Raw genomic sequence first — 20131 nt, forward strand, 5'->3', positions numbered from 1 at the left:
TCTTTTCAGCAAGAAGCACCGATACCAGCCAGTCTACAACAAGCACAACTTACTTATCACCACCTAAGCTTACCATCACACCCAGGAGCACCTGCTAGGGCCAAGAAACTCTTGGTGACAGTGGGGTGCTTTATTCAACTCCAGCAAGCAGAAATTAAGATATAAAAGGGCCTTGGTGGATAAGCCTCTGCCACATTACAACCCATGAGAGCTGTTTTGGTTGCGACATCTGGCAAAGCGCAAGTCCTGCCCCATCATAACCCTGTTCTGCTGGCACTAGACACAACCTGGAGTTCTTCCACCTCTGTCAGGCTCTGCAGTTCAAAGAGAGGGACAAGCCCATGCTGCCAGTCCTTGCCGGATCCTCAACAGCAACCAGGAGAGCCAGCAGTTGGTTGCTCTGGATTGACCTCCCTGGCACTCTCAGCCCCTACATACCAGGCCCCTGAGCTCCTTCAGCAGAAGAAAACCCTCAACTCAGTTACACCTCAGGCTCTCAGGAGGCCTTCTCCCCCTTCTGCAGGGGACACTCAGGGGTATCCAAAGAAGCCATCCCTGCCTAGCTCAGACAGGCTCAACCTTGGGACTTCAGATACACCTGTCCCAGACACCACACTCACTGTGGTCCCAGTTGCAAGGTGCCGAGTGAGACAGCTCCAGCACAACGTGCACAAACTCCTGCCCCTGCCACCACAGAGGCCAGAGGCCAGCCCTGGGCTGTCCCAGCTTCCACTGCAGGGACGGGCTGTACCATGGACCTCCAAGGTCTTTGGGCTGGGGGGGGGGAGTTGTGTAACCATGAACTCCCACAATCCTGACCTAGGCTTTTCCCTGAAGAAATGGAGCTGAACTACAGGGTAACTGGGATTTGTAGGACCAGGCAGCAAAAAAAAAAACCAAAAAACCAAAAACCCAAAAAAACCCAACGCCAAAACAACTTTCAGCATCAAGAAAGGGAGACAGTATGCAGGAGGGAGGAGAAGTAGGCCACCTGCAGTGTCCACTTTCACCCAGAGCCAGGACAAAAGCAAACTCACAGTACAACAGACTGTTTGTTCCAGCCTTAGCAGCACCAAGGTCCCCAGCTTGCCACCAGAAAGCAGAGGTTACCTAAGGTTGGGGCTCGCTCAGTGGTTGCTGCTGTCACCCAAGAGAAACGTCTCTGGTACAGAGCCTGAACACACAGCATTAGCATACTGCTGCTTTTTCACCTCCCCTGTTCGCAGCACACATGCTCTGCTCAAATCCCATATTGGCAAGAGACCCCGCAGTGGGAAGGGGCTTATCCTTGCACCCCTTCTGTGCAAGCCTCACACCCTTCTGTACTGCTGCAGCAGCACATTTAGCCCCTCTGCCACAGACCCACCCTGCAAGGCAAGCGCTTGATCCCAACAGTCTGCTTCCCAGGCACGCTGCCCCCTCTGGAACCTGGCTGAAGGATATTCCCAGGCACAGGAACACTCTACTCACTGGAGATGGTGTCCGGCTCCGGTTTACCCGCTGACAGGTCTTCCACTGAGGTATTGCTCCCTTCAGCACCCACGCCACATCCCCGGGGCCCCATGGCAGTGGACCGCCTCCTCTCGTGAATCTCATCTGAGATCATCTCCAGGTTTTTCAAGGCAGTCTTATACTCCCCTTTTGCCAGGGCCAGTTTTGCCTGCAGGTCATCCACAGTTTTCTTCAGTTGCTGCCAAGGAAGACAGGTATTAGATACGCTTGCATTACAAGTGATGCGCAGTACGCGGTTCTCTGCATCCACGTGACGTGGCTTTGCACAGGTAAGCCAGCATAAGCCAGGGCTGGTGGTGGGACAGTGTGTCATTCAAGAGCACCCCGGTGCAAGCAGTGGCACTTGAGACAAGAGACAGCAGCAAGGCAAACCACGGGAACCAGGCATGGGACTGCCTCTGGAGTCTGGATCAGGGGTCCCCCTGTTACCGTGCAGGATCTCTCGTTAAGAGGAACACAGCTCTTGACAGCATATCTCTGCTTATCCCACAGCTACCCTCCGGGGTTTGCTGGCAGCCCATGCCTGCAGGGCACAGCACAACCATGGGTCATCCCTAGAGGAGCTAAACCTCATTCTCCTCAGAGCACCAGACTCATCGCTCCTTGGTCACCAAACCTGCAGACCAGAAAGCAGTGAGCCCCCAACCCTGACAGCTGTAATACCCCAGTTTCCATGTCCCCAGGCACAAGCCCCATTCTACAGCAAGGGCAAGCGTGGTGTGCACCCTGTCTCCCACAGGTAAAGCACTGCTGGTGTATCTGTAGCTGTTTCAACTCTGCTTTACATCACACATGAAGAGCAATCTGTGCTGTCTTTTATATTGTATATGTTTACCCAATCACCGTGCTTCAGGAGGGCTCTGAGCAGCTGTCACAGAAAAGCAAGAGGCCCCCAAACAGTGGGCCTCTGCCCCTGGGAGAAAAGGGGATTTCTCAAAAGATGCTGGTAGCCAAAAAGGATTATTGGGTTGGCACCCAGCCCAGGCCGGGTAAGGGTTCATCCCTGCACAGCAGCAGCTGCTGATCACGGCTACACAGCCGGGCAGGACAGAGCAGAGGGCTGCCCAAGCCTGGATCCTGGCTAGGAAGAGGTGCGCACCAGAGGCTCTGAGGCTCTGGCACCTCAGGCAGCCCAGGGAAGGGCTCACAATAAAGGTGCAGGACGCACTGGAATGGGACTCCTTTTCTAGCTAGGCCCCTGCTGATCTAGCACCTCAATGGAGCCTTCCTCTACCTGTGGCAAAGAGTACAAGGCACTCCACTCAGACCCTGCGCACATCCCACACTCTACAGCACCAGCCACTCCCCTTCAACTCAGAGGAGCCACGCTCCTGGTTTTTGGGAGCCATGTGTGGCCAAAGTCACTCAAATAGAAAGACAGCAATTCTTGCTTTTGAATTTTTAGTGTGACTTTGCTCTCCCACCCCTGGCAGCTCCAAGACTGAGGGCTCTAATAGCAGGGATTACCATCCCACACACAACTGCCCTGCCACCCTGGGGCCACTGTGCCCTGCAAGGCCTGCACGGTGCCCAAGCACTGGCTAGGCAGCATTGCACTGCACTGTGTGGTGCAGAGCAGCCAAAAAACAACCCCAAACACCAAAGAAACCCAAACCAAACACCCTAAAAAGCCAGCCCTACACCCCAGCAACCTATCCAGCTAAACCCAAAATTGTACTTCTGCCAAACCCAAAACTAGAAATTCACATGTGTGTGGTGTTTGAGTACTACAGCCAGGTTACTTGTTCTGTTAATTGACCCAACCAGTGAACAGGAAAGAGCACCCCAAGCACAGTTAAACAGCCTGATGCATAAAACATTGGAGGAATAAAGGAACAAACCAAGCCCAGAGACCTCAAACTACAAGTAAAGACAGTTAAATTGTATTTGCTTGGTTCTGGCAGTAAGCAGCAGGATTGGAACACACTTATTTCACACAAAGAAACAAAACCTCTCTCAGTCTTTTATCTTGAAAATGTGCTTGGCAAATTGCTCAAGGGGTTTTGGATTGACTGTGTTTTGTACAGAAACACACCACAGTTGTCGGAGCACTCTGGATGTAATTTCAGTATTTACTGTAAGCAGTGAAGAGTTTCAGATGGATTTCAATTGCATACATACCTCTAGTTGGACATAGTACTTTGCCTTGAGTTCAAAGTAAGGTCTGTGGAAAAACAAAGAACAGTTGTTTACAATCACTGGGACTGAATGCAGAGTACTGGAGTAGGAGTCGCTCTCTCCGTAGCACTAACACTGCTATTCTGTATTTCCCTGTTACCCCAACAGGCTGCTGTCTGCATGACAGAGCATCTACATGGGCTCTCAGCATCTCTCTTTTCCCCTCTACCAGATCTATTGCTCATGGGTCCTTTGACCTAAATACAATGTAAAAAATCCCAGGTTTTGGAGCTGACAGCATAAGCCCTTCAGGCGTAGGCATCCTCTCTGCAGCCAACAGGTGTAAATTCCCCACAGAAGGCAAATCTTCAGCCTTCCCTACGTTCAGATGTTGGAGGGTTTTCAGTGAAGGAGCGGGGATGAAGAGAGGTGAGAGCACCAGGCGCACGGGCACAGCGCTTCCCTCCCACCACGCCACGCTCCGGCAGTTTGCTGGGATGCACAGGCCCAGCATCACACCCAGTCTGTTCCCACTACAGCCAGCAAAACTCGCTTACAAGGTTGCAGGAGGACAGGGGCGCAAGAGGTGCAGTTACAAAGCTTAGAAACCACATTCCAGGTTCCTAGCTTTGAAGCCCACAAACCAGCACCATCTGGTATAACACCGGGCAGCGAAAAAAAAAGCAGCAGGGCTCTCCACCCTCCTCACCTCTCAGCAGCTCTTCTGGTAAGGATGGGAGAGATGAACAACCAAACACTGGGTTTGGTGAAACAGAACGATAACCACCCTTGTTGTGATTCCACCCTGACAGTGAGCCTCTTTGGGGCCAGGCAGTCACCTTTCAGACTGTGCACCAGAACTCGCGAGCACGAGACTGTGGCTTTTGGGTGCTGTACACACTGAAGGGTGGAATTCACTGCACAGTCACACGCCGGTAACAGAGACAGGTACCCCTGAGACTGGGTTATTTCACAGCTTCTACCTTTTTAATCAGCCCCCCCCCCCACTCCCATCACTAGGGGAGCACAGCCAAGCCCAAGATGTTTCCAGTGACAGTGATCTATGGTCAAGCTGCACCTCTGCCAACCCGCGCAGGGACACAGCCCTGCCAAAGTCTGCACAGATGGACCTGCCAGGCAGGGTGAGGTATCATGGTTGGGGGTCTGGATCCAACAGTTAAAGGACTCCTACAGCCACACCCCAAAGCAATGGGAGGGCAGAGACACTGACAAAATGGTGTTGCAGGGCAAACAGGGAAACCCACTCACCTCAAGTGACCCAATTCTCTGCCTTCCTTACCCTCACCCCAGCTGGGAGGGCACAACCAGGCTTGAAACCTAACCTCCCCCAGCTTCCATGAGCCTGGGAGAATGTCCCCTTTCTATCAGCAAACAAGTATGCATGTGTCATGAAAAACATTTTACATATATATGTGTGTGTGTGTGCCTGCCCAAACACATACACACACACATATGAGCGGGTGCTTTTACAGGGAAGAGCCAAGAAAGATGCCACCTAAGCCAGGAACAGGACAGCAACAGCCTGAGGCGTAGGAGCTCAAAGGTAAGCACCCTCCTTGCTCAGCCAGGCATGTGACACCAGCAGAAAGCAAGGCACTGGCAGGGCAGGGACTCGCATCTCCGCGGGTCACTTAACGCTCTTACATCCCTGACACTGTAACTATTGGAACCTGGTCTCTGACACCACAGGGCTGGCAGATCATTCACTGATGCAACTGGTGTCCTACATCATCAGTCTCCTGAATCCATGGCATCGTGTCGTCAAGCAAAGCGAGTAGATGAGGGGAAGAGGGACTTTGCCCAAGTCACTGGAGCAGAAAGTGACTTCCAAGACCCAGCTAACACAGGAAAGTTCATTATCCTACAGCGTGGAGGCACCGAGCCAGAGGGTCTGGCGACCGTGAAGAAGAGGCAGCCGTACGCACATTCGTAGCTTACAAGCAAGTAAGCACCTAGAAACAACATCAAAAGCAAAACCAAAACAGTCCAATAATCATCCACACCTCAACTCTAGACAGCAAATTGGCTAAATGACATTCCTCTGGGCTGTCCCAGTCTTATTTTCAAGTAGTAACACTTTAAGCACCTTCATCCAGAATGAAAGTATTTTGCATGGAAAAGAGCAACTCATTCTGCATGTTGACCTGTGAGTTTACACAGAGAGGACAGTCAGCGTGGGCTCAGGCATTACAGCCAGCCCTCCCACACCACCCAGGGGGCAGGGCAGAGCACTTCCTAAAAAAGCAGCTAGCAGCCAGTTACACCCTACAGTCCAGGCAGCCACATCTCCCAGTTTTATGTAGCCACCTGACAGCACCAATGTTTTCAACTCAGTTTCCATTTTCCTGGAGGTGAAAGCTACAGTGCTGGAGAGAGGACTGACCTTTCCAGCATCCCTATGTAATATGCCTTCAAATACACCCACAAGAAGCCTGTTTGTGCCACCAGGCATCTTCTGCTTTAATACTAGGTTAGAATTGGCTTTTCTGTCCAACCCTTATTAAAGGATCTCCAAAACACCCTACACCTAGGTGGTTTCTGCTACAGTCAGCCCTTGCTGACTCTTTCACTGAGACAAAGGAATAAGCTGGGATCCTTTCATGCAAGTGAAAGCCAGGTTGTCCTGAGGAGCACAACACAAGACAACACCGCCATGACAGTAGTTTCAGCAAGGAAGGAAATCATAGAATCATAGGATGGTTGGAAGGGACCCAAAGGATCACAGAGATCCAACCCCCCTGCCACAGGCAGGGACACCAACCTCCAGCCCTGGATCTGCACAACGTTGCCCAGGGCCCCATCCCGCCTGGCCTTGAACTCCTCCTGGGATGGGGCATCCACCACCTCTCTGGGCAGCCTGTTCCAGCACCTCATCACTCTCTCTGTAAAGAACTTCCCCCTAGTATCTAACCTAAACCTTCCTTCCTTTAGTTTTAGTCCATTTCCCCTTGCCCTGCCAAATGAAGGCTCAGAAGGCGACTCACACGAGAGGTACCTGGGACATCAGGCTCAGAGCCATCATCCTTATGAAAAGGTATGTGACAACTTATGGGGTCTTTATTTGAAATCTTCTTGTAAGCAAGGAACTCCTAGCAGCCAAACCACTTGCTATTGCTCTAGCCAGAGGAATCTGTCATTCAGTGATCTGTTTTTCACAGTCCCTGTGCTGTGCTAGACAAGCGGCATGCAGCTCGTTCCACTGAGCCCCAGTGCCACACTGTTTGGGAAACGTGCTTGAAATCTTCCTTGAGAAGTGCTAATCCTTCCTTGAATTGAGCAGACACCAATCAAAATAGATTTTTAGTTGACCGATTTCACCAAAAAAAGTCATTTTTAGATGGAGGATTAAGAGCTAAATGCAGAAAGCAGATTGCTTAGATAAGCTACAGTCTGGAAATATAAAGGAAACGACTGTGAAATATAAAAGAGGATTAGGAATTGGTTGCAAACAGGGCCAAAATTTCAACCAGGTTCCGAGTTAAAAAGCTGTTTCGCTTCTGCGTGGCGGCGAAACCGGCCCCTGCTGCTCAGCTGTGCTCCCTGGGGAGCCTTCCCTTCCCCAGGGACAGCTCCCACACGCTTTTGCAGCCTGATGCACAGCAGCTACTCCGAGGCAGTCCCACGCCCTCCAGGGTTCTGCCACCCGCTTGGCCGCTGTCCCAGCTGGAAATTACAACTGAACTGCAAACACTCCCGGGCTGCCCCGCACCGACAGGCAGAGCCCCGCGGCTGCGGGGCCAGCACCTGTGAGCTCAGCCTCGTGAGCCACACGCCACCAAAAGGGTTCAACGCACCAGAACAACACCAAGAATATGCCTGGAAAAGGTTTCTTGTCCTGCTTCTCCTCATCAAATGGTTTTGGTTGCAAAAGACCTTCAAGATCATCGAGTCCAACCATCCATCCAGCCCTACTAGGTCCTACACTAGACCACGTCACCAAGTACAACATCTGCTCTTCTTTTAAACACCTCCAGGGATGGTGACTCAACCACCTCCCTGGGCAGCCTGTTCCAATACCTGACAGCCCTTTCAGTTCACAATTTTTTCCTAATACCCAACCTAATCTTCTCCTGACAACTTCAGGCTGTCTCCCCTTGTCCTGTCACTAGCTGCCAGGGAGAAGAGACCAACCCCCACCTCACTACAACCACCTTTTAGGCAGTCGTAGAGAGCGATGAGGTCTCCCCTCAATCTCCTTTTCTCCAGACTAAAACCCTAACCTTCGACACTTTCCAAACAGACCATCAAAAAGGAGCAATTCCAGCAGTAGGCCGTTGACCTGAGCTCTCAGTTGGGATTAAGGTGACATGTCTTGAACACTCAACTCCTCCAGTCAAGAGGAACAGCCTAAACATCAGCCTCTACCCCATGTCAAGTCTGAAAGCTGAAGCACAGTCTGAAACACAGATCCTTTAGATGAACTGCATGGTACTGATATTTTGTACGACCCTCAGAATCACAGGATGGTCTTCAAACGTAAAAACGTACTTTGACTTATTGATGGCTCTTTTCAGCTTCTTCTCCAGCTGCTTCATCCTTCCCATGGCAGCGTTGTATTTGGCTGCAGTCTCCTTGTGAACCAACTCACTCCTCGTTTTGGTCTGTTCTGCCTCCATGACCTTCAAGAGGGGAAAGCACAGGTTGAGTGGCAAGACACAATACTTCATCTCTTACTATTTTAATTAACAGCATCTTCACAATCCCACCAGTCAGCTCCTGTCAGGGAGGTGAGGGCATAGAAGAAGATTTCTTTCAATGAACCTGCTTTAAAGTCTATCCTGAAAGAGGCAGCAACACATTAGATTTGCAAACACAAGCTAACAGATCCTTCTAGCAATCATTTCCTCAAAGCTTTGTAAGGAAACACTGCCATGCAGCAATTGGGAGTCTATAAAAGCAACAAGTAAAGGAAATGTCCTTCCACTAGCTGCTCTGTTGGTATCCCCTAGCCAGCTTTGCCAGTAATTCCATCCAGGGTACTTTTATTGTGCAAATTTGAGATGGCAGAGGCATATGTCAGAAAAGTTGTTGTCTTTAGTGCACTGGCAGTCAAATACCAGACAGGGAGGTGACCAATTTGTTTAAAGTAAGAAAACCTCCCCATTGGTGTGGCCATGAGGAGAAAGCAAGCATTTTTCAGGCTCCTGCTCTTGCAGTTATAAAGGTATCTAGTACCAAAAAAAATGGCAGGACTTGATTTTCTCCATTCTGGATTTCAAAAGGTCTCAGCTGTGAAAACCACTGCTCCACAACTTCAAGCAAATTTGCTCCAGCTGGCTTCCACTGCCACATGGTGCATCTGACCTCTCTGACCCAGAGAGAGAAAACATTCAAGATACCTTGTTTTTAAATAACCTGACCCACAAAGCTCAAGCTTGAGAGTATCCTAACCCTCAGGCAGAACTGAACAGGGGTAAAAGAGCACAGTCAACTTGGACTGGGTTGGATCCCTCCTCCTCTCAGGCACACTGTGGCGTTGCCCTTTCTGATGCCTAAAGGAAAGCATGACACTGCTACATGCCACAGCTGAACTGCACCAGCATCAACTAGAAGCTCCTGCTGCCACACCTGGAGTTTGGTCATCTGCACACACCACTTACTATTAGACAAAGAAGTTGCTACAGAACTTTAAACTGTGAGAAAGAAAAGTTTCTAAAAGCTCTTTGGTTAGATATGAAGGAACACAATGCCAACCCCCTTCAACTATTTTATATATAACAGCACCCACTTTTGAAGAAAGGTCAAAACAGTAAACCAACAGATTCGTAACACACTTTTCTCCTGCATTCTGGAAACAAGCTGCAGCCTCTTACCTTGAGCAACTGTTCAGAAGTTAGGTTGATGCAATGACTTTCCCTAGAGAAATATGTCAGACAAGGCTGGGTTTAGCATGGAAGTGTCTTAAAATGCAGTCCCTAAAGACCATGCAGAAGCTGGTTTGCCACTTTTGTAGTGCAGTGAGGAAACTGCAATTTGAAAGTGCTGGAAGCCACAAAGTAATGGAGAGTCTGGAATTTGCCAGGACTCAGTTAAGCATCAATCCATTGCATCCATTCTTGGGGCAAAATTAGCATCAGCTTTGATATCTGGGATGAACCATATGGTGAGCACTACCAGCATCAGAACCATAAAGCCAGTTAGGTGTCCAGTGTCAAGTTGATTTTGTGCATCTTTCACATCAAACATCACAAAAATGCTGAACCCTGAAGAACTGGGATTTGAGGATGATGGATCGTTAACACCTCAAAACATCTAAGAAAACATGGGATTTTGAGAAACAAATGATGTAAAGAAAACCACCTCCCCACACTCCCTTGTTTTCCTATGGGCATTCTGTCATCGTGCTCACCTTACCCACACAAGTCTGCAGGAAAGCCAGACACAAACCCCTTCCCCGCAGACTGTAGCTCATGGTGCATGCCTGAAGCTGAGGAGGACACCTGGAAGACTGTGAGGTATCTCAGTGGAAACCCATCACCTGTCAAGATGCATTTAAGCATTGTTTCTTCATGTCTGAATGAAAAGAGATCATCTGCTCCTCCTCAAAAGCCAAACAGCTTTTAAACAGAGCAGCTGTCCATCAGGGCAGGTGGACAGAAACAGACTGCAAGGTATGCTGCCCCTTCTCCATTGGGGTGGTCCAGTGTAAAGCCAGCTAGGGAAACATCTCACCTTTCAAAAACATTCTTAGAAGGTGCCCAACAAGGCTCCTGTAGGAAAGAACTACATTTTTTTTTCAGATCTAATAATGCATTTGGGGAAAAAGCAGCCTTAAAGTGGACTTCCAAACAAGCTCTTGGTCACAGGTATTGAATAAGCTGTTTTCTCAATAGAAGTCACCAGGCTTCTACCACCACCCTTGCAAGCCCTGTTCATGCTCTTAAAGCTATCAAGATGCAACAGTGTCACTTAGGAAGTGTCATAGATAAAAGTGAGGATTACACCACTTCAGATTAAAACTGCACCTCTCCTCCTTACATTGTACCTGCCATTCGTGCCTTTGGGGTGAGCAGAGAACGTACCCTTGCACAAAAACACCCAGAGCAGGTGAATTTCTAGGATGCCCTCACATTCAGTAGATGATTCTGTAGCCTAGACCTACCCTTAATGGCTGGATCACCTATTCCAGGCAGACCTCGTTCTCCCAGGTAGCACAGGCTACAAGATTCAACTACTGGAAAGCAAAACCAAACAAAAATCCCCCAAGACAGGTATCAATCATTACCTCTTCTCTCCTTTCCTACCATCTATTTCCAACCCTGGTGTCCAGGGAAAGGAAGGCCTGTGTAGAGTACATGTTTTTAGTAAGTCTGTACAAGGAGCTTTGCTCCCCTCCACAAGATTTGCATGATCTGAAGTCAGAGATAGATGCCAGGAAGAATTTCAGTTATAACAAGAGATGCAGAAGCAAGATGTGCCAGTGAAATTAAGCAAAGCTGACCACCTCAGCCAGAGAATTACCCTGGACAGCTGTTTATCAAAAAAAAAAAAAATACAAATTTAAATGGATGGCTTCCCAAGGGGAAGAATTAGAACCAAACCAGGTAAGGGACACTGCAACAGCAATGCAGGGATTGCATTTAACCCCTGCATTTCCAGGGTAAAGTGACAGAGAGATTAGGTCTGGGAAGGATGTGGATTTTTTTGTTGTTTCTTTCACAGACTTCCCCCCCCCCCCCCCCGCCTTTCTTTTTCCCCTCCAAGTGTTTCTATCTGCAGGAAGTATCTCTTGTCTCTACATCATGAAAGCACCCACACATTTTACACTGACAGATGGTACTTCACGGTGTAATATCAAAGAGAGCTTTGTAAGCCAAATTAAACCAAGAGGGAGCATGCCTCCTCCCTCCTCACTTTCCCCTCATCCCTTCCTTTTTCAAATGTCTTATGATCAAGAGCCAAAACATTTCTTCTCCCTGCCAGAATTTATAAACTGAACGTATCTCAGGGAAGAGTGTAAAAGAAGAACCTTTTCAAGATTGCAGATTGCATCAGCCATTAGAAATTAGCAATTTCTCTTGCAATTCACGAAGGATCTTCCTTTCTGCTCTGGCTTGTCTCAAACTTGAGGTTAACACATCTGTCAGCACCTGCCTTTTGTGCCCATTTATGAATGATTTTCAACAGGAGTATAAATGCAACAATCTCTCCCCTTTGTCCCATCAAAATTCTCCATCCTCCAGCCCTTTCATAACCCTGCTCTTGGCACTCCAAGCTGCAACATTATAATCCAAAGTACAAGCAGCTAGGCAGCACTCTTCTCATTCTTTCTCAAAAGATTATCTCCAAATTTTCAAGACAGACTGCAGTTACCTAACACCAGGTAAGCCAATGGCTAAGAGTGAACAGTGCTTCCCTTCTCCAGGCAGTTTCAGAGCTCATCAAGCCTGTGTATATGCAAGCTAGGTGTCTACATTTCTATTATCATCAACAGAGAATTTGTCTTGCAATGAACTTGCCCCTCTGTTCACATGAATTAGTCTCCAAATACCATCAAATTATCAACCAGATATCCTTTGACTATAATGGAAGTGTAGACATGTCACTGGGACATGCAAAGGCATTTTCTAGACACCTGAAAGTGAGGAGCTAAAGATCGCTCTCAGTGCCATTACACCCACACCTCTGGAGAAATAGGTATCTAAAAAAGAAAAAGAAAAAAAAAATCACAGGCATTTACCCAAAACCAGACATCAAGTTAAGGGCAGAAGCAGGGAAAAGCAACTGTCTGACTTTCAGGATCGCATCATAGTCCTGTGCTTCACTGTGGTCACCACACAGCTCAAACACAGGCATTTACAGGGATTAACTGTGTCTTCACAGGCAGGCTGGCATCCAGCTCCTGTGTAGGCACCCAGTTTCCTTGGGAAACACAGCTCAAACTGCAAGGTGAGAAAATTGCCGAGTGACAGCCTGTACTCCCTGCATCTATTCATGCTCATCCTGCCTGCTTTGAGAATAGAAATGTCTTCCACAGGTTATGCTTCCAGCCCACCCAGGATAAGCAAAATTTCAGTAGCTCTCCCATTTCTCATCAGTTTAACTATATCGTTTTCTATATCAGAGGTCACAACAGCCTTGTTTACAATAACCCTCTAGAATGTCATGTTAAAAATAGCCTTAGTGGCTTTCCAGCCTATGAGGAAATTGAAAGGCAATTACAACTCACAACCCTTATCTCCATTTCCTCCCAGTGCAGGTCTGCAAACACCATTTCCTGTGTGGCACTCTGGAACCCAAATCTTTGTCCACATCCACTGGGTCAAGTGCAAAAGTAACCTGGCAGTATTTCACACCAGCTTGTATAATAAAAGAAACTGGCACTTTATTTGTTCTTTTGCCTACCCTTTTCCTTTTAGCTCTCTGGTCGCACTGCGTGTCAGCTACCAAGCTGCTCAAGGGCTTGGGTTTCGTTCCAAATTTCAGATTCATTCAACAAAGCCTGCTACCTCTGACTAAAAATAGCAAATAGAAACACTTTACTCTTGCCTGGCTTTTGTATCAAAAGAGAAACAAATGAATTAGTAGCCCACTTCTAACATTTGGCACAGAGGTGCTTTTCCGCACTCGATTTGTTGATGTACGAGGCCCGCTGCAGGATTATTTCCTGCCCAGCACAACTGGCATTTATAAATACATACATGCAAAAAAGCTTGCAAATCCAAGCAACTTGAGTGCAGAAACTTTCTCAAGAGAGATTTTTTACATGTGGAAGTACAAAAAATTCTATTCCTTAACCCTCAGCCTTCACCCTCAGAAACAGTTTTTCTTCCACTAGTAATTTCCAATGCAATGGATAGTTAATGGTCTGAGGTAACAGCAACACTGTGGCAGTCAAGGAAAACTTTTGTTCCAGTAGGTCTCCTCCTCCAACCTGTTTTCATTCATAACTTGGTAGGGAACAATGATGCTTTCTGCTCCTCAAGACCCCAGTGATTCTGTTTATGTCGTGGTTTTGCCTCACTGAACACTAAGCACTCCTCTAATTGCAGGCACTGAAACCAAGGAGGTATTTGCTCTGCTCCTAAATAAGTTACAAAAACTGAGCAAAGTACTCCAAGCAAACTACTGCAGGGCCTGTTCAATCAGGACTTCCAACAGCATTTTCCCCTCTTCTTGGCTTTGGCCCTAGCCTTAAGACCTCAAGCAAGGGCAATGACAAAAAAAATCACATGGCAAGCTTCCATGTAACTTGTAATATCTGCTGTGCCCTGGGAAGGTGCAGACAGGTGCTTTCTGGGAACTGAGCTTACCCAGATTATTTTAAGCACCAGGAAGAGTTGGGTAATGCGCTTTCTGTCCGAGGAGCCACCAGCTGCTGTATACAAACCAGCCCATGCCTAGGAGATTTTATAGCAGTAGTAAATAAACCTAAAGGCTCCTATTTACTTTTCAGGTGTAACTATCAGAGAACTCGTGGTCTGAATCAGTCCTCCAACAAGCAGATGTTCTGCACTCAGCGATGACACATATCAACACCACCAGCACAACTCCACCAAACGTTGTCAGCAGCCACCTTCTGCCCTAAATCGCTGGGTTTGCCCATGTCAGGTGTACTCAGAGAAGGAGTAAGGGTTGTAGGAGGACACAGGGGTCCCCCTGAAATATCCAAGGAAATGAGGAATCCATTTGAACTCCCAAAATTGCTAGCATTTCTTCCCTTACCCACCCCACCCCAACAACTCCTCAGAGGCTTCCAGTTTTCTCACCTATCTGTTCTGAGAATCAAGAAGCATGTACACCTTTCTGGACACTGCTCCTATTGAAGGGGCTAGCAACTAGGAAAAGTGACAGTTGCTGGTGTCCTGGGACACACACACACACACACACCCCCCAAAGGTAGGGGTCCCTTCAGAAACACCCCAAGGTTACCAGATCCACAAATACCTAGCCATAGTGTGGACAATAACACAAACAATACCTTTGAGTTTATCTTCTCTTTTTTTTTTGTAAATATATACCAGGTTTTTCATTTCTCTCCTACACAGTATCATCCTTTTTGCTCCCTGTTTCTTCATCAGGCAGCTGGTTTTTTTACAATTCACCCTGAAATAGAGGCTTTCTTATAACTGAGAAGCTTCTGCAACAGAACAGAGCTGCTGCATTGAGGGCTGCAAGACAATATGAACATTGTACAGCGTGCTAGCATTTTTGGAATAGCAAGTTCAGCTTCACTGGCATATTAAGGGAACTCTGACAGAACAAAGGTTTTCAACTTCGAATTTTGGGATCTTTCATGTTAAAAAACCCTTTCTGCTTTTTTTAGTTCCAAGACACAAAAAAGAGAGAGAGACACGGCAAATGACAGGAAAATTCTTCTTGACAGCTGCTAAAATGAATCCTGCCTTTCATTGTTAGCTGGTGCATCTCTTTAAAAGACTCTCCAGAGGAGGTAAAACCTTAAAATTGAAAATTAATTCAGGAGACAGCAGTGTGCAAGCTTGAAATGCAACACGCACTTTTGAGTAAGTCTACATTCAAACATGCATTTCCAAAGCAAAGCTGTGGAGTAAGTTCAACTTACTCCATCCTGAGAACAGGTTATACCAACCCTGGAACGTGTCCCTGCTTTTCCAGAGTAAGAGTTTCCATAACACGTGTATTCAGGAATAGCCATCCCTATGCAGTTACTCTGGCATAACTCCCAACGCAGATATGCCTTAAAGACATTGTTTATCCCTATTATTTAGATGCTGGGTTTGGTTTTTTTCTTGAGAGAGCTACTCCACTAGCTACTAGCACAGCCAGCTAGAGAACTATAGCTGTCCCAGGAGCAGCCCAAGGCCCAAATCATTTAACATTAGGCTTCACCATTTTCTGTAGCTTCATTTCCTCTGTGTAACACACCCATTCCAATACAAACATTTGGTCTTTCAGAAACTAAGCTGCATACATGAAAGGAGAACACAAAATATGGGAAAGACAGATGCTGGGGCAAGTTTGCATTACCCTCTGAGTAGCATGGTTGAGCATCTCTTGCCAGGCAGAGTCAAACTGACGCTTGTCATCTTCCAGTAGCCTCTGCTCAGCAAGTGAAATGGTCTCTTTTGCAGCACGGAGCACTTCAGTGGCCCTCTGGAAATCCTGAGTTGCCCTCTGAGCTTCCAGCTGTGCCTAAAGAAAAAAAAATAAACCAAAGAGAAGTTGAAATCAGAGACAAAGGAGCCCTCACAGTCACTTTCAGAAGATCTATCACACTAATCCAGGGACTTTAGAAACCCACCAAGGTTACTGTTTCCCAACCTTTCACTTGGAAGTGACACGTTTCCTCACTGGTGTGAGTGCTGCTAGGACAGCAGTTGTCACCCAGGCAGCTTCATTCCCAAAGTGTTTCACGGTGTTTAGTCAGAAAACACAGGAGCTGATGGCCTATAAATAAGGACCTGGCTGGGGGTAAATACCTTGTGATGTAGGTTTAATCACCATGAAACAAAAGAAAATGCAATAGCTAACTTGTAGCATGTCAAGAATACATTGAGAAGGCACTCCCTGAGTTTAGTCAGGGTGGATTTTTATCTGATGCACTATTAATCATGCTGAGGAAATACTTTGGAAGCATTACACTGCTATAAAGCATAAACAAGTTTTCTGAGAAGGTGGCTGCTGATTCTTTGGATGTTCCACTTTGCTATTGCTGGGACACAACTGGTGCAGCAAGTCCCCAGTACACAGACACAAAGGTAACCAAGAGAATTGGCAATGCAGGTGAGACACAGATGAAGGCCCTGCTATGGCCTTTGAAAACTGCCACTTCTTCTCAGCAAAATGACACAAAGTTGAGCCACTTTCAAGTGTTTTCCTGGAAGCAAGGGTAACAGTTTTCTGGTGAACTGCATAGTTCTTGTGAGAGCAGAGACTCCTCAAAACGACATATGACCTTGCCAGCAAAGGAAGCACAGCTTAGAAGCCATCTAATCAATGAGCCACCTAATCAATCTCTCTTACTCTGGAGAAAAATAATTCTCCAAGACATTGCACTTGCAGACCACCTTCATCTCTCCTGAAGGTTTCAACAAGTCTCTCACAATACCCAAATCCCACTCTGAACAGTCCTCCAGTAAAATGCTCACAACCCCATCTTGCAGGCTGGAGCCACCTCTATTTTTCACAGCTGAGCATCAGCCCTCCCTGGTCCCCAACACAGCAGCAAGCCCTTATTCAGCCCAAAAATGGAGAGTAGCCAATAAAGCAGAAATACTGCCAGTCATACTGCAGGTTTCAGTAGTACCATGGTGACAAAAGGCATCATGGAGTTCAGCAGTCCGCAGTGTTGCACTTTAATAATCAGTGAAAAATCTTAACTGTTCAAAAAAGAGATGACTTTACCATGAATAGACAAAGAATATCCATGAAGAAAATGCTGGTGTTGGCTGGGTTTCAGTTGCTTGGTGTGTTTTTTTTTTTTTAAAGAGAGATGCTCTCCCTTTTTATAGTTATCACTGAACAACCAGCAATTTTAACATTCAGGCTTTCAAACGTGCAGGTTTCACATCATCTCCCTTAACCAGAAATTTTTAATTTCTGAGGCTTTTGTGTTCATTTGTTTTTTAACCATAGCAGCACTTTGCTGCTCTAGAGCCTTTTTCAGGTTGATGCACAGGTACCTTGTTTAGCTCCAAAGTACCTGAGCTTTTCTACATTGTACATTTCATAAATTTCTATTTAATGGAATATTTCTGAGTTGTTTTGCCCTGAAATACCACCCCTGAAAGGTAAGCTTTACATTTGATTAATTGAACAGCCAGCACTGTGAAGACAGGTTTCATTTACACCTCAATGATTTTTTGAACAAAAGAACTAAAACAAAAAAACCTGGAATTACCCAGTTTGTACCTCCAGGAAATGGCTTTGACCAGCCATGACTGACAGAACAAATTAATGAGTACAACTTGACATGTCATGATATGCACAGGAGGAGTCTGAGGCTGAAACAGCAGAAAGGGCTCTGACATACAGAACCCTAAACCAAGGCCCATGAAGAAAGTCCAGTGAAGAAAGGAAGAGGCCTTAGTGTATGGAAACTGTGGTCATATGGAAAGTGGCTAAAGAACCCTGACACAGAATGGGAAATAAATGAGAACAATGGTGGATTTCTCCAGCAAACAGCTGGCTACACCTCCTCAGCACCAGCCACATCAAACACCTTCATGCCTAAGGCATCACAGTTATTTGTAAAGGTAATGGAAAAACCCCTCCCCTCCCTGCCCTGTGGCAGGGAAAACGACCTCCTAATTTAAACACAAGTCTCAAAAGGAAACAGAGCACACCAAGTTTCCCTCAGAAAGTCCTGAAATAGCAGCAAGCTCTTCTTGCTTCCTTTGCCCTATCAAACAGGGAGGTACTTCACCCCACAGTGACCGTGGAAAAATAGGAATTATGTGTCAGAGGTCTTTCTGGGGAGGGGAAATCGAAGTCATCACAATCAGTGCAGTTGTTTCCTTCCACCCAAGGTCCTTGATGCATTTCCTTCTAAAGCGACTGCTGGTGTTTTCCACGGAAAAGAAATTCACCCAACCCTACCCATTTCTGCTCTCAGGCAGCTTACACCACACCATCCTGTCTAGAGCCTCGTGAAGAGTCAGGCATTAAGGTGTTAATTTCCATGTGGGATTGCACATCCCAAAGCAGCACAAAGCACTGGGCAAATATTAGTGGATGAACAGCAGCCTGGTGTAAACTCAGCGTTAATACAGTCCCTTAGAAAATCTAAGAACCCCCCACACATGCCACATCTCACCACCACAGTCACCAGCTGCCTGTTTCAACTGTATTAATGTTTTTTTACAAATTCATAATAAAGCCTGACTAAAGAGTATTTTAACTTAGCCACTAACTAACCTAAACCACGGTACCCACAAAACACAAGGAAAGCCACCTGAGGATCTTCAAACAAGGCCCAACCTAAGGTTCTAACAAAGGACACATCAAGAAACCTGAATCTCAGTCCCCAAAATATGAATTCTCAACAAATTCACAACTTTTTTTCCCCCATCCACCAAGTCTGACCTACACTAGGAATGCAAAAAAGGCCCAAAGTTTCCATTAAAATAGTTTGTGATGGGATTTTAAAAAGCAAAAGGTAATGCAAGAGCCCAGTAGAGCCTGCACTAAGTACTGCAGAACAGTGCCAAGGATGTTGGGAGGAAGAGAAGGGCTGATTTTCATGCAAGACCCTAAGAGACGGAGTCAGGTCCCAATACCTTCCAGGCAATAAGGCCATCAGAGCCTCACCCTGGTGAAGGCTGCAGCTCCATGGCTGCCCCACCGCAGCAGTGGGCCTGTCTGCACAAGAAACAACTTACAAATGCAGGAAAAGAGACTGGCAGCCCATTCCCAGCACAGGCAGAACCGCACTGGCAAGTAGCTGCTTTCGAAACTCCAGTAAAACCAGATCCCAGGGGCAACGCCGAGCACAGAAGTCGTTTTCTCACCGTAAATGCATCAGCATTTGGAAGTTTCTGTTGGCACTGATACCCAGGTCAGGGATCAAGCACATCTATGCCAGCACAAAGCCTGCAGAGCATTAGGAGTGGAGTTACTAAATTCCCACAGAAAAATGGCATTTAGTGGCAGCTTGCAGTACTAGAAGCTCTTCTGGCAAAGCCTCTAAAGCACAACTGGCTGCACAGCGGTAAAATGGTCTTTATGATCAGAGAACCAAAGCTGAATTTACAGCTCAGCTAGATTTCTACTTGCACCTGGACTTGTAGGATGTGGAGAGCTGAAGCTGCTAACAGACAGGTCTGTAACTCTGGCCACGTTCAGCTCCATGCCCTGTAACCATGTGGGTAAATGGGAAACTGGAAACAAAACCATACTGAAATCCTCTCCCCCAACTGTGTTTCTCAAATGCAGTGGCAGTTTGGAAACACTGTTTTGGAAGATAAAATGCTTTTTAGTTTAAGAAAAGAAGGTTAGTCCAAATATCACTGAGCTTCAGCACGTATCTTGAAGCCAGTTTTTATTTTAAACAACTTATTGAAAACCTGGGAAAACAAAAAGCCAAATGCTCGGGTAAAGAATGATACAGTAGTCATTAGAGGAACATCAACAGGTTTGGGGTTTTGCCCATGTGAAAAAGGACACTCAACCACTTTTTAGTTAGCACAGCTCCTCAGTAATTAGCCTTCATTTAAAATTTCCTCCAGCATGTACAAGGTGTTCTGCACAATCACTGACAGATTGCTCTCACACCCTCAGTCTGCAGCCTGCAGGTCACTCGGTTTCATGGAAGAGAAAGCACCCATGTTCCTCACGCCCTTTTAAAACCATAAGGAACAACAGGAGCTCATGTCTCCATAAGTTATTTTGCTTTCAAGGACAAACAATCCAAGTTGAGAGAGGTTCAGGCCTGGGGCAGCATGAGGGGGGAACGTACTAGGGATGAGAACAAGTCTCACAGGGCAGTTGGCAGCGAGTGAGATGTCAATTTTCTGCCTGTCACCTGTATCACTGGTGCTTGATAGAGTCTACCCAATAT

General features: G+C 46.8%; 1 protein-coding gene across 1 annotated transcript in view; it reads right to left on the reverse strand.

The window, feature by feature from the left end:
* The window catches only part of SH3BP5 (SH3 domain binding protein 5), a 52788-nt gene that overhangs the window by 3790 nt on the left and 28867 nt on the right, over nt 1-20131 (reverse strand). The window contains exons 4-7 of the mRNA XM_084260188.1: nt 15601-15765; nt 8140-8270; nt 3634-3676; nt 1471-1690 (exon numbers count right to left, since the gene is read on the reverse strand). Coding sequence (XP_084116314.1) covers nt 1471-1690; nt 3634-3676; nt 8140-8270; nt 15601-15765 — 559 coding nt within the window. The remainder of the gene's footprint in view (nt 1-1470; nt 1691-3633; nt 3677-8139; nt 8271-15600; nt 15766-20131) is intronic.

The sequence above is a fragment of the Gallinula chloropus genome (genome assembly GCF_964237585.1).
Source record: "Gallinula chloropus genome assembly, chromosome: 2".
Classification (NCBI taxonomy): Eukaryota; Metazoa; Chordata; class Aves; order Gruiformes; family Rallidae; genus Gallinula; species Gallinula chloropus.